General features: G+C 47.2%; 1 protein-coding gene across 1 annotated transcript in view; it reads left to right on the top strand.

The window, feature by feature from the left end:
• The window catches only part of CMTR1 (cap methyltransferase 1), a 53,046-nt gene that overhangs the window by 18,944 nt on the left and 20,670 nt on the right, over positions 1-13,432 (top strand). The window contains exons 7-13 of the mRNA XM_043907347.1: positions 796-890; positions 1,028-1,100; positions 6,000-6,198; positions 6,964-7,082; positions 8,977-9,073; positions 9,388-9,520; positions 10,167-10,346. Of these exons, the coding sequence (XP_043763282.1) occupies positions 796-890; positions 1,028-1,100; positions 6,000-6,198; positions 6,964-7,082; positions 8,977-9,073; positions 9,388-9,520; positions 10,167-10,346 (896 nt within the window). The remainder of the gene's footprint in view (positions 1-795; positions 891-1,027; positions 1,101-5,999; positions 6,199-6,963; positions 7,083-8,976; positions 9,074-9,387; positions 9,521-10,166; positions 10,347-13,432) is intronic.

Consider the following 13,432-nt stretch of genomic DNA (forward strand, 5'->3'; position numbering starts at 1 on the left):
AAAGATTTAATCATTCTTCAGTATCAGAGCTGAATTCAACTCCTAGTTTTGCAGCTTTTTTTTTCTTTCTTTGCTGAGTGACTTTGGACCATTTGCTTTAGCTTCTCCGAGTTTCCTTATCTTTAAATTGGGAAGAAAAAAATACTCAGTGTTGTTGTGAGAGTTAAAAGAGATAGTTGGTGTTACTCTCCCCTTGATGTCTTCTGACCTGACCTGACTTTGGTCAGGAGGTGCATTCCCTGGGGCAGGGTGAGCCAGGGAAACTGAGGAGAAAATGAGTTGGAGAAGAAGCAAGGCCTGAGACAAGCCTCACAGAGCTTATTTTTCGGTAGAGTGTTGGAAATATCCTCAGGTAAAGTGAGGCTTTCTTTTTCCAGAGAGAATTAGAGGAAAGAGAAGGGTTCCCTGCTGTGAGGTAGGTGCCCTCAGAAAAGCCTCATCTTGGTTTGCCTGCCTTCTTTCTGGGTACACCCTTCATAACAAAACTCTAGTCCCTGCCAAGTTGCTGCTGGAGTGGAGAAGCAGGCTTGCAGTGAGGGTTAGCAGTGCCAGTAGGATTAATACCACTTACCACGTGGCAGGCACGTGCTTGCTTCCCTTTTATTTTGTACCATTTTACAAGTGAGGTAGTTGAGAGGCAGAGTGATCGAGCTGCCTGTCTGGGGTCACATGTCTGATCATTTCAGAGTTGGGATGCAGCAGAGGCCTAGCTCTTCAGAGGGCTGTGAATCCGGCTCATCAAGCTCCATCCCCGAGGGTGATGCTCACCTTGTGGTTCTGATTCTCTCCCGGCAGAGTGTGTTTGATGTCCTGGATGGGGAGGAGATGCGGCGAGCTCGGACCCGGGCCAATCCCTACGAGATGATCCGAGGAGTCTTCTTCCTCAACAGGTTTGCTGGCATTCCACCCCCCACCCCCTCCCACCCCCCCCCCCCACCAATGTGTAGTGGTCGATGTTTCCTTTTGAGCCTCCACCCTCCCATCTGTCTGTAACTGAGGTGTGCTTTTCTGTCTTGCTTTGTTGCAGGGCAGCAATGAAGATGGCTAACATGGATTTTGTGTTCGATCGCATGTTTACAAATCCAAGGGACTCTTATGGGGTGAGAACAAGATTTTGCTTCTGAATTCATAGTGCTAAATAGGCTTCAGCTTCAGTGGCTCAGAAATTGTCATTTGTGCAATGCTAGGAGAGTGTTCCTGCTGGGTGCTGGAGATGCATTTTGTGATGAGATATATTTTGCTTTGAGCTCTTAAGCTAGGGTTCCACAGTGCTTCCTGTGGTCCCAGGAGTGCCTTAGAAAGCAGTTGTCTCTAGGGCTTCAGGCCCAGTGTCCCAGCTCCCGACTCTGCAGCTCCTGCTCTTCACTCCAGGTGGAGGTGCCCAGGGCTTGCAGCAGTGGAGGAGGGACATTCCTGACCAGATCAGCAGGTGTGACCTCCATAGGCCAAGGGAGCAGGGAGGTGAGGGCATGGCCTCTCTGCTGCACTGATTAAACATGTATTTATCCAGCCCCTACATTGTGCCAGGCACAGTACTAGGCACTAGGAATACATAGATGTGATCCTTTTCCCCATGGTGCTTAGGTTCTGGACATTCTGGGGACTTGAGAGCAGATAAGGGTAAGGGTTGGGTGTGTGTAAAGCCTCTTCCAAGCTCGTCGACGTGTAGAGGCCAGTTGCCACCAGTTGCTTTAGCCTGCCCTCTTCCAGGGTGGGGTGGAGTTTGAGTGCAGTCAGCCCTCTGTGTCTGTGACTCTGCAGATACAGAGGGCCGGCTGTACACTGCCACTTTATATAAAAACTCAAGCATCTGCGAATTCTGGTGTCTGCTGGGGGTCCTGAAACCAATCCTCTGTCAATACTGAGGGATGACTGTGTACAGTCCTTACAGTGAGTTAATGTTCCAAATTGAATCTTGTGACATCATCTGATTTGGTTGCTGCTGTTTCTGGTATGAGTGGGCAGTACTCTGGGAAATGTCCAAGTGTTGAATGAAATGTGGGCATCTGGGTTCTTTCACTGGTCTGTATAATCAGTATCATGTTTGAAGGTCTGTGTTCATGGTCAAGGGGCAGGTAGGAAGTGCAGCACTTAGTCACAGGTGGTGTCACTCAGGTTCATACCTTCTCTGGGTCTCAGCTACCTCATCTCTGAAGTTAGCCCTCTAACCTGCCAGAGGACCAGGGTAGGGCCAAGAGACTCTTAAGGTTTGTTCCAGCTCTAAAATCTGTGACTTCAAATGTGGCCACTTTCCCTTTCTGCTTCTCTGAACAAGCTTCGTGTGGGATCCTAATTACAAGTGGTGGATCGGAATAATTTTCTACAGCTACTCTCATTTTTCTGAACACAGACCCTCCGTATGATAGAGAAAGAAAAAAAGAAATTTCATTCTAGCTTCCCCTTCAGAGTTTCAGAGCATTTTCACCCTGTTAGTTCTCTGACAGTGAAAGGGCCAGGAGCCAGCTGTTCCCAGTCCAGTTTCTGCCTCACTCAGCCTCCTTCTGCTAGGCCCCCGATTGTCCACTGCTTAAAGGAATTTGTTTTCCAAGTTCTTTATTGCTTCAGCCTCCCCTGCCTGGTTGTTTTTTCCTTGTGGCAGAATGGCAGGTGGACCCCTCCAGCCTTTAGTTATTTCTCCCTCCCACGTTACAGTACCAGCAAGCTGTACACAACGGCTCTTGGAATTAGCATCTTGAGAAAATTACATTGATATAATGTTGATTTAATTTTCTGAGCTCCGAATGATTTCCCTTAAACCCCTGCCTGGCAGAGGAACTCTGTCAGGTTGATGGGAAATCACAGCGTCATTTTGGGCTTTTGAATGTAAACGCCCCCAGCAGCTGGGATCTGGTTATTGTCTTTTGCTGTCAGGAAAATGAAGTAGGCACCAGGGTTGTACCATTCAGGCAGAGGGTGGAGATGTTACGTAGGAAAAGGTGGCTGTGTTGACAATGCTTCAGGCAGCTTCCTGACTGGCACTGATTGATAGTGGCTGTGGAGAATTGCCCTTCCAGAGAAGTTCTTCTACACTCCACTATAAAAGTGATTTCTCTTCAGCTCCTAGTGTTTGCTTCTGTCTGTTCACCCCTGTTTCCCCCCAAGGACTGGAGTGACAGCCAAGCCCAGCAGGCTTGTTGTGTTTAGAGCAGTCCCAGCAGACATGGGAGTGGCAGAAGCCCCAGGCACACGCCCAGGTTTGCTAGAGTCTCAGTGGCTCTTGGATCAGGGAAATTAGAGTAGGAGTGCGGACAATGTGAAGCCTGGGAAAGTGTGAGGAGGTTGGAGATGGGAAGCTGGAGGGAGGGTCTTTGAGGTTTTTCAGCGTGTTTCTGCTTCTACAGGTTGTGGTAAAAGGAGAAAAGAGGTTAGGGAAATAAAAAGATCATAAACAAGAATTGGAAGGGGCCAGGAAGAGAAAGGCGTTTAGATTCTTTGGGTTTATGGAAGCATATTATATATAAACCAAAACGTTACATGAGGGACTTGTGTGCCTGTGGTTATCGTTGTAGTAAGAGAGCATTGGCTGTGAAGCATAACAGGATACAAAAGCTGAATGTAGATCTTGAAGTTTCAGCGCTGTCTTAGAAGAAATTAGACAGCACTTACAAAGTCCCCGCTGCCTGTGGAGCACTGCCCCAGACTCTGCAGAGAGAAAAGGAGGGGAGGGACAAGGGTCTGACTCTCAGGAGCTGGCTGATCTAGTTGAACTTCGTGTCGTCTTAACGTTTGTTCAGTATTGTACAGTTTTTAAGGGTCTTTGACATAAGGTACTTGGTTTAATCCTACAGTAGCCTTGAGAAATAACCTACATTAGTTCCAGTTTGTCGTTGAGGAAGCTCAAGCTTAAAGACATAAATCATGTTCTTGCCTTTGACTGCACAGTCAGTAAGTGGCAGAGGTAAGAACCCCAGCCATCCTTTCTGTGAAAGGACCTCTGGCCGTGGCCTGCGAGGGTGACACATCTTGAAATTACAGAACAGATCATATTTATGCTGTCTTTTTGGAGGTGAGATGCTTTCATTGATTCATTCTCCTTTCTTCTCACAGTCTTCTTTGGGCCAGCCTCTCACCTGGTGAAGCTGGCGCCTGGGGCTAGGGCATGGCCTGTGGTGAGGAACAGTGTTTTCACTCTTTCCAGTGTGTGCAGGCCGTAAACTTGTGACGCCTGCCTCACTACCGCTTTGCAGCCTGGGAAGTGCTGCATAATATTCTTGGCGTATGCTATTAGGTCTTTGTTAGTGTGCAAATGAATACAATAGGAAGATATGAATAATTGATGGCTCAGGAACAAAGAATGTTAGGGTGGTGGAGCAGAGGAAGGGGAGAAGGAACTGATATGTCCCAGCACACTGAGTGGGCTTGCCACAGGGTGATGAAGTGTATTTTTAGCTACAGTCCCTTTCTCCAGAGACTTTTTCCACTGTTGTGATCAAGCTAGCTAACCATCATCAGAGGCAAAGCCCTTGTCACCTCGAAAGTGACTGGACTGTGAGCATTAGTATTTCCATTTCTTTCCTGTAACTGTTTCCCCCGAAGCCTTCTGATCTTCATCTGGCAGTTAGAGCGCTCTGGACAAGCACCCCGCCGTGCCAGACTTTGAGGGAGAGAAGGCTGAGCGGTCTTAGCCTTCCTGCTGGATGGTCGTCAGGGTCCCCTGCAGTCACCCCTCTGGAGCTCAGCCTCTTGTCACCAGTGCAGATGGCACGTCTCTGCCGTGGAGGCTTGAGACAAGTAGAATTCACCCTCGAGGGCCCAGGTGTGTAGAAAAGTGTAAACACAGTCTAGATCTGCATTCAGCATACATTAATTTTAATTAATTAATTTGGCCGAACTGTGTGGCTTGTGAGATCTCAGGTCCCCGACCAGGGATGGAACCTGGGCCACAGCAGTGAAAGCCCAGTATCCTAACCACGAGGCCACCAGGGAGCGCCCAGCACTTTATATTAAGAATTTAAAGCCACTTAAGTGGCCAAAACTGATCATCAAATACAAATGATGATAGTGTAATGCAGTTATTCCTTAGGTGAGTGGATGCTCTGATTGCTGCCTAGATCAGTGTCTCCTGTTCTCTCAATCTTGTCAGGTTCCAGCTCTGCCCCGAGCAGGCCCTGGTCAGCAGAGGGGCAGAGGCAGGAGGGGGCGGTGTGCAAAAAAGGAGGACGCACAGTGCACTGTGCTGTCTTGGGTGGAGTCATGGAACAGAACAAGGGGTCTGGTGAGATCTGAATCAAGTCTGGGGTTTAGTTCATAGTGATGTACCTGTGCATGTCAGTTTCTTAATTTTTACAACTGACCGTGTAAGATGTTACTAAAACTGAGTGAAGGATATGTGTGAACTTTGTCCTCGCAACTTATCTGTACGTCTCAAATTATTCCATGATAAAAACTTAATTGGAGGGGGGGAAAAAAAGGGAGCTTCTAGGAGGAGGGGACGAAGGGGCGCAGAGGCTGTGATTTGGAAGGTGAGGCCCTGGGCTGGGAGGAGGTGATGTGAGAGCCCTTCAGACTCTAGTTGGACAGGAAGCCTGCGTCTCCTGGTCAGGCTGACGGGATGCTGACTAAGCGGTGCTGCAGACTGTGAACAGGTCAGTTTGTGTCTTGGCGTCTCTCTTTCCCTGTCTGTCTTGTGGGGGGCTAGAACATCTACTCCGCTCGTTGGGACTCTTGTAAAGCAGGATGCGGTGGGGAAAAGATGCTGAGAAATAAAACATGCACACTTGGGTGCCCATTAGGATGTTTTATTAGGAGTCTGAGCCGGGCGTGGTGGTGTGAAAGGCATCAGGGGTGTTTTGAGGTGGGGATAGGTGACTCTGAAGGCAGTGGTCTCAGAGGTTTCCTGCCGGTTTCCCGCCTGGTTTGCTGGCCGTTGTGGCTCTAGCAGGAGCTCTGCACTGTGCTTGCTGAAAGGCTTATTTTACTCCCCTCCTTTCTCTTTCCTGCTCCCCACTGAGCCATTTTTTTTTCCCTCTTTCTCCCCTGACTTCCACTTACCTTTGCAGAAGCCACTGGTGAAGGACCGGGAAGCTGAGCTTCTGTACTTTGCTGACGTCTGTGCAGGCCCGGGTGGCTTCTCGGAGTATGTGCTGTGGAGGAAGAAGTGGCACGCGAAGGGCTTTGGAATGACTTTGAAGGGTCCTAATGACTTTAAGCTGGAAGACTTCTACTCTGCCTCCAGTGAGCTCTTCGAACCCTACTACGGTAGGGACATGGAGGAGGCCACCAGGGACTGAGAGGGACAGGTCTTATCAGGAGGAGTTACCATCCACGTGCCGTGTTTTCTGTCCCAGGTCTCTCAGCACGGGGTTCCCAGCCCATGTCATGAAGGTCTCGGTTTCCTCTTGACTATCCCTTTTTCCCCAGGCCTGTGGAATCCAGGTTAAACTCTCTAGTAGGCAAACTCTCAGCAGATCCATATTAATTTCTCCTTCCTTCTCTGTGGTGACAGGAGATAATAAAACCATTTGATCTCTGGCTGAGAACTGGCAGTGTTATTAACAAATAACAAATCCACACTCACCCTCAGCCCTGTATGCCAGATGCTCAGCAACCCCCTAGCAGTTCCCTCCACTCTGTCTTGCTTTTTGTGGTTTGGCAGGAAAGCCCAAGTCCTTTGTTAACAGAACTTATTAAGAAATTGATATTGCTTCCTAAATGTAGGTGCTTTAAACGCACGTTTGATCTTGAACATGAAGACCTTCTGTGTCAGTTGATGGCTCACGGCTGGTTGACGCCTCCTGAACTCTCCTCTACTGTAGCAGGGCCCTGTTTCTGCCTCCTGGTCCATAACTGCAGGGCAGCCTTGTATGGCGGGCCCTTCAGTGAGGTGCTCCTCACAGAGGGTCTTCTCCTGGGCCTTGAGGTCTGCCTGGTACCTGTGTTCACAGCCCTGGCGAGATTGTGTCCTGGTGCCAGGGATGCACAGGGCAGACGAGCTAAATGTGAACGTTGTGTCCTCTCTGTCAGGTGAGGGTGGGATCGATGGAGACGGAGACATCACTCGCCCGGAGAACATCAATGCTTTTCGGAATTTCGTCCTGGATAACACCGATCACAAGGGTGTCCACTTTCTGATGGCCGATGGGGTAGGTGACCTGCTCTTCGTGGGGTGATAATGTATGTTTTTATTCTTTTTGTACATCTTTTCAGTTTGTAACTTTGTCAAGGCTGTGCTGTTGTGGGCATCTTTGCTTGGGGCAGGTGGATCTTCCCAGCTCACTTCCTCAATGGGCCTCGGGTGAGGGTAGAGGCCTGGTGAGGGGGCACCGTGACTAAGATGAACTCAGCAGAGCCAATGGGAAGGACATTTTCATTGTTTGTCACCCAGGTGCTGCACTTGGCAGAGGCTGCCTGTACACGGCCACTCCTCAGCCTTGGGAGCAGCTGATAGGCAACCACGGAACCAAATGCAGCAGCTTCATATTAATTACGACTCCATATTAAGACTCCACAAGAGGCTCTGTCAGTGGCTGGGCTGAAGAAGATATTTAAGTTACCCATTTCTTGGGCAGTTGTCTGAGGCATAGAGGCGAGCCCCCCCAGCTTTCTCCCCTGGTAATCTGATGCTGCCGGTAGTCTTTTTCTGGACTACCAGAAAAGTTGTGAACTACAACTTAGTGTAGAGAAGGGTCAGACAACGTGGCAGTTGCTCCAGGGTCAATGGCCAGAGTTGCAGAAAGCTTCTGGAGCCCCTTGGGCAGCCTCTCAAGCAGTAGCTGTGTGGAGAGGTGAAGAAATGTTTAGAATGTCAGCGCAGGATCTGAGCGTGCCCTCAGTCCCCAAAGGTTGGTGCCTAGCAGGGGACAACAGATAGGCTTGAGTGAAGGGAGGGGCCGCTTCCGCTGAGCCTGTCGGAGTCTGATACGCTTGGGAGGCAGCCATACAGGGCATCAACTCGAGTGGCAGACTCAAGGATTGTCCTTCTGACTTAGGCAACATGGACTGGTGACCCACGTGGGGTTTTTTGGTGTGTGTGTGTTTCCCCTCTCCCTATAAATAGCCGTGCATTTTAAGAAGCATCTGTAAATCTGGAAGACATTACTGAACATTTTTACTTCTGGAGACCAGGCTGGGGCCAGTTAAATGGAGGCCAGCCTCTTTGCTTCTCTTAATTATTGTGATAAAAATCACATAACATAAAATTTACTGTTGCAGCCATTTTTAAGTTTACAGTTCAGTTATGTTAAATATAATCATGCTTTCATGAAACCGATCTCCAAAACTTTTTCCATTTTGCAAAATTGAAACACTGTGTCCATTAAACAACAACTTGCCTCTTTTCCCGTCACAGCCCTTGGCGTCTCACTCCCCTGTGAGCTTGGCTCTCTGCTCCTTGCTGGGATCTCACAGGGAGGGAGACCACTCCAAGAACAGCAACATACATTCTTCATACACACAGCCTGCCCAGAGAGGCAGCCAGCTGGAGGAAGAGGCTCCATGGTCCTGGGACAGGAGCGGGGTGGTTTGTGAGTAAATCTGTGGTTAGAAGAGAAAGAAAGATTCTTGTGATGGTCAGAGTTAGGTAGACTTTCTCCTGTCATCAGACTGGGGCCTGTTCAGTGGTAAGCCCAGGACTGAGGGAGCCCATTTACCACACGTGCTCCCTGGGTCTCACTAGACTCACCAGGGCATTCAGTTTCCTGTCTTGTAGTTGGCTTGTGACTAGCGTATTTTGCCTCTGTTCTGCCGTATCCTTCCCTTGGATTCCAGCATGAGTTTTAAAATTTTCTGAACCATCTCCTTGGAGGAGCAGATTTGGTTCCATCCCCAGGAGCGATAGAGCAGGAAAACAGCACTGGCTCAGTAGGCAGGCCCGGGTCCCAGGTGCTGTCTTCACCACAGTGAGCCCTGTGACCACACCAGAGAATCTGGAGATCAGTGGAAACACCTGAAGAAATCTCAGGGAAGATGAGGTAGGAGCACTCTCTTCAGTCCTCATCGCTTCTCTTTTCTACTCTGATCCTTGTGCTCTCGTTTCAGGGCTTCTCAGTGGAGGGACAGGAGAACCTGCAGGAGATCCTCAGCAAACAGCTGCTGCTCTGTCAGTTCCTCATGGCGCTGTCTGTTGTCCGGACAGGTGACACTTCTCTGCCGTCTCCCCATCCAGGACCCACCAGAGGCCCTGTTGTACAAGAACATGTATTGGGGTTGGCTTGAAAGTTAAATAATGGTCTGCTTGTATGAGATGACACGAGGCGGAATGAGGAATTTAGGGGGGAAAGTGCTATGGAATCCCCAAAGTCCCCTCTACAACTCTTTCCCTTCTGTGGCCTGTGGCTTTTAATGGGCCCAGGTATCTGGGCCCTGACTTTGTCATAGTCCCTGAGATGATCCAACCCACTTCCTGGAGTGGAAGCTGCTGACTATCGTTGGTGTTTCCTCTTAACCTAGGAGGCCACTTCATCTGTAAAACCTTCGATCTCTTCACACCGTTCAGCGTGGGGCTCATCTACCTGCTCTACTGCTGCTTTGAACGAGTATGTCTCTTTAAGCCGATTACCAGCCGTCCTGCCAACTCAGAGAGGTGAGGCTTTCCTCTCCCTTTGAATCAGACTAGTTGGCTAAATATCAGAACAAGAAAACCTGGTACATCTCTGGCATGAGCACTCAAGCTACATTAAAAAACCCTGATTTAAAAAAAGTGATTAGAGCCAAGAGGATTTGTGCCATTCAGCTTCTCCCTCCTCCATCAACCTTGTTCACCACACTTTTGTGGGCGATCCTTGGCTTGGCCCAGGAGGGTGAAGGAGACCAAGGAAGGGTTACCTGAAGGACAAATGGGCCGCCAGCCAGAGTCACTGTTTGCATCCCAGGTGGGACACAGTGCCAGTGCATCTTGTGAGAGAAGATTCAGCCAATCCGAATTGCTAGGCGGCTTCTTAAAAACACAGATTTCTGGGCCCCATCCCTGGAGAGTCTGATTGCCCTTAACTTAACAGACTTCCCCAGCTGATGGTGATTCAGCCAGCCTGGCACAGGGTAATTGGAAACCAATGCCATAGAGGGTAGAAACACAGCCCAAGCTAAAAAGGAAGGATTTGAGGTGAACTTTGCAGCACTCTGTTCTTGGTACGTAGACAGGGGTTTTGTGACTCAGCAGGGGGTTTGGGGAGGAGGAATTATGCCAGGGAAGCCGTTGCTCAGTGGAGTGACAGGGTCTCTCCTCTCAGGTATGTGGTGTGCAAGGGCCTGAAGGTGGGCATAGATGAAGTGCGGGATTACCTCTTCTCAGTCAACATTAAACTCAACCAGCTGCGGAACACTGATTCTGACGTCAACCTTGTGGTCCCCTTGGAGGTGATCAAGGGGGACCATGAATTTACTGACTACATGATACGGTCCAACGAGGGGTAAGCAGACCAATGTGTTTTTTCCTTCGTTTCTTTTTGTTGTTGTTGTTTGCTGGCATCCCTAGGGTATCAGGAAAGCCCTAGGGATGAAGAGAATGAAGGACTGAATGACTGGCTCTTGGTATCACTTTGTCCGTTTTGAAGAATTGGTAGCTGAGATCAGTCTGCTTGCTCCAGGGCTCCCTAGGTCTTTGGGCACCTTGAGGACTTTGATCCTGCTCCCATGCCCTGTCACAGGGTGGCTGATGGGAGCCTGGCTGGCATCGTCCTGCCCGTGGGAGCCTGAGTATGACAGTGAAGCTAGAGGGCAGACTTGTTTTGTGTCCTTGGAGGAAGGAATAATCTCCCTTTAATTGCTTCCATTTGTAGAAGGCCATCATAGTTTGCTGTCCCATGAAGTCCCTTAGATGGAAGCAAGAGATGGCTGGAAAACAAGTATATAACATGCTTTTGGAAGTTTCTGGAATCAAAACTTTTGCCAGACCATGAGTTTCTCAACTAGGCCATCTGAATGCTGGTTTTGTTTTTGTTTTAAACTTCATCAGTTGTTTCCCCTCCTTGTTAATGGTGATCATTTAAAGTTGTGACAGTTAGCTCAGTTTTCTAAGTGGGCAAACCTCATCAGACAGTTTTCTGAGGAAACTTGGAGAGTTGTATAGTAGCAATGAATCAATAGAAGTGCTTGCTTAGGGGGCCAAACATGTACTGGAAAGGTCATTTCTAAGAGTGGAATCCCACGTCTCCCAGAGAAGGTTGAATGTATAGGTGGCCCTAGGGAAACATAGAAGGAGAGGAAGTCTTTATCCATCATCTCTCAGTATTTTAACTTTCCATTCTGTGGTACTGCTACATAAGCTCTCTCATCTTGATGTAAGAATCGACACCAAGGTGGAGCCCGTACTAAGTTTCAGCATGTTGTAGATGAGGAAGCAGGCCCGGGGCCGGAAATCAGCAAAGCCAAGGCTTTGTCACTTTGTCACAGTGTTACTGTCACTTTGTCACTGGACTTCTTTTTGTTGAGCCATGCTGCAGTTTCATACGGGTGTGCGTGGATGCATGGCAGAACTGGTCTTCTCAAAGCTCCCAGTTGCAGAGTGTTTAAGCAGCCTGGTAAATTGATTTGTCTGATGTATTGGGAATGTTTTTCCCCAATATGTGGTTTGCCTCTTCATTGTCTTAATGATGTCTTTTGATAAGCAAAAGTTAAAATTTTTTGAGTCCATTTTTAAAGTGTAAAACACACATAACAAAGTTTATCATTTTAACTCTTCTTAAAATGTGAAATTTAGTGACATTAAATATATTCACACTGTTTTGCAACCATCACCACAATGCATTTCCAGAGCTTTTTAATCATCCAAAGCAGAAACTCTGTACCTGTGAGATAACAACTCCTATTTCCCTTATCCCCAGCCATTGGTACCCTCTGTTATTTTCTCTCTGTGAATTCGCTTATTGCATGTACCTCATATAAATGCATTCATACAGTATTTGTTCTTTTGCCTCTGGCTGTCTCACTTAGCATAATGCTTTTAAGATTCATCATGTTGTAGTGTGTGTCAGGATTTCATTCCTTTTTTAAGGCTAGGTAATAATCCATTATGTGTGCATACTACATATTGTTTATCCATTCAGCTGTGGACATGTGGATTTTCCTCACGTTTTAGCTATTGAGAATAACACTGCTGTGAATGTGGGTGTGAAAAGTGACTGTGTCCCTCCTTTCACTTTACCTGGGTATACATCTGGAAGTGGGGCTGCTGCCCTTTACTTTCTGACCAGCAATGCACCAGGGTTCCAATTTCTCCACATCTTCACCAACACTTGTTATTTTTTTATTTTATTTTTCCCATAATAGCCATTCTAGTGGGTCTGAACTGGCTCTCATTGTAGTTTTAGTTTGCATTTCCCTGATGACTAATAATGTTGAGTATGTTTTCATATTGACCATTTGTATATCTTCTTTGAAGAAATATATTCAAGTCCTTTGCCCATTTTTCTTTTATTTTAAAAATTTTATTTTTTATTGAAGTATAATTGACTTACAGTATCATATTAGTTTTTGGTATACAGCATAATGATTTGATTGTTTAAAATTATTTATTCATTTTTGGCTGTGCTGGGTCTTCATTGCTACACATGGGCTTTTCTCTCATTGTAGCGAGCAGAGGCTAATTGGGGTGCTCAGGCCTCTAGTTGCGGTGGCTTCTCTAGTTGTGGAGCACAGGCTCTAGGACTCTCAGGCAGCAGCTGTGGCCCACAGGCTTAGTTGTCCCAAGGCATGTGGAATCTTTCCAGACCGGGGATTGAACCCTTGTGCCCTGCATTGGCAGTTGGATTCTTAACCACTGAACTACCAGAAAGTCCAATTTGATATTTTTATACATTAGAAAATGTTCACCAAAGTCTGATTACCATCCGTCAATATAAAAAGTTATTAAGATATTATTAACTATATTCCCTGTACTGTACATTACGTCCTGGTGACTTACTTATTTTATAACTTGAGGTTCGTACTTCTTAATCTCCCTCTGTGATTTCACTCATACTCCCCATCCCCCTCCCCTCTGGCAACCACCAGTTTGTTCTCTATATCCAAGAATCTGTTTCTTCTGTTAATATTTGTTCATTTGTTTTATTTTTAGATTCCACATATAAGTGAAGTTGTATAGTATTTATCTTTCTCGGACTTGTTTTACTTAGCATAATACTGTCTAGGTCCATTCACATTGTTGCAAATGACAAGATTTCATTCTTTTTTATAGCTCAGTAATATTCCTTTGTGTATATATACTGCATCTTTATTTATCTATTGATGGACACTTAGATTGCTTCCATATATTGGCTATTGTAAATAATACTGAAGTGAACATTGGGGTGCATATATCTTATTTTTGTCAGAAAAATAGCCAGAAATGGAATTGGTAGATCATATGGTAATTCTGGCTTCCCTGGTATACTGCTCAGCTGGTAAAGAATCCGCCTGCAGTGCGGGAGACCCTGGTTTGATTCCTGGATGGGGAAGATCCCCTGGAGAAGGGATAGGCTGGTTATCCACTCCAGTTTTCTTGGGCTTCCCTCATGGC

The sequence above is a fragment of the Cervus elaphus genome, chromosome 7 (genome assembly GCF_910594005.1).
Source record: "Cervus elaphus chromosome 7, mCerEla1.1, whole genome shotgun sequence".
In the NCBI taxonomy this organism is placed as follows: domain Eukaryota; kingdom Metazoa; phylum Chordata; class Mammalia; order Artiodactyla; family Cervidae; genus Cervus; species Cervus elaphus.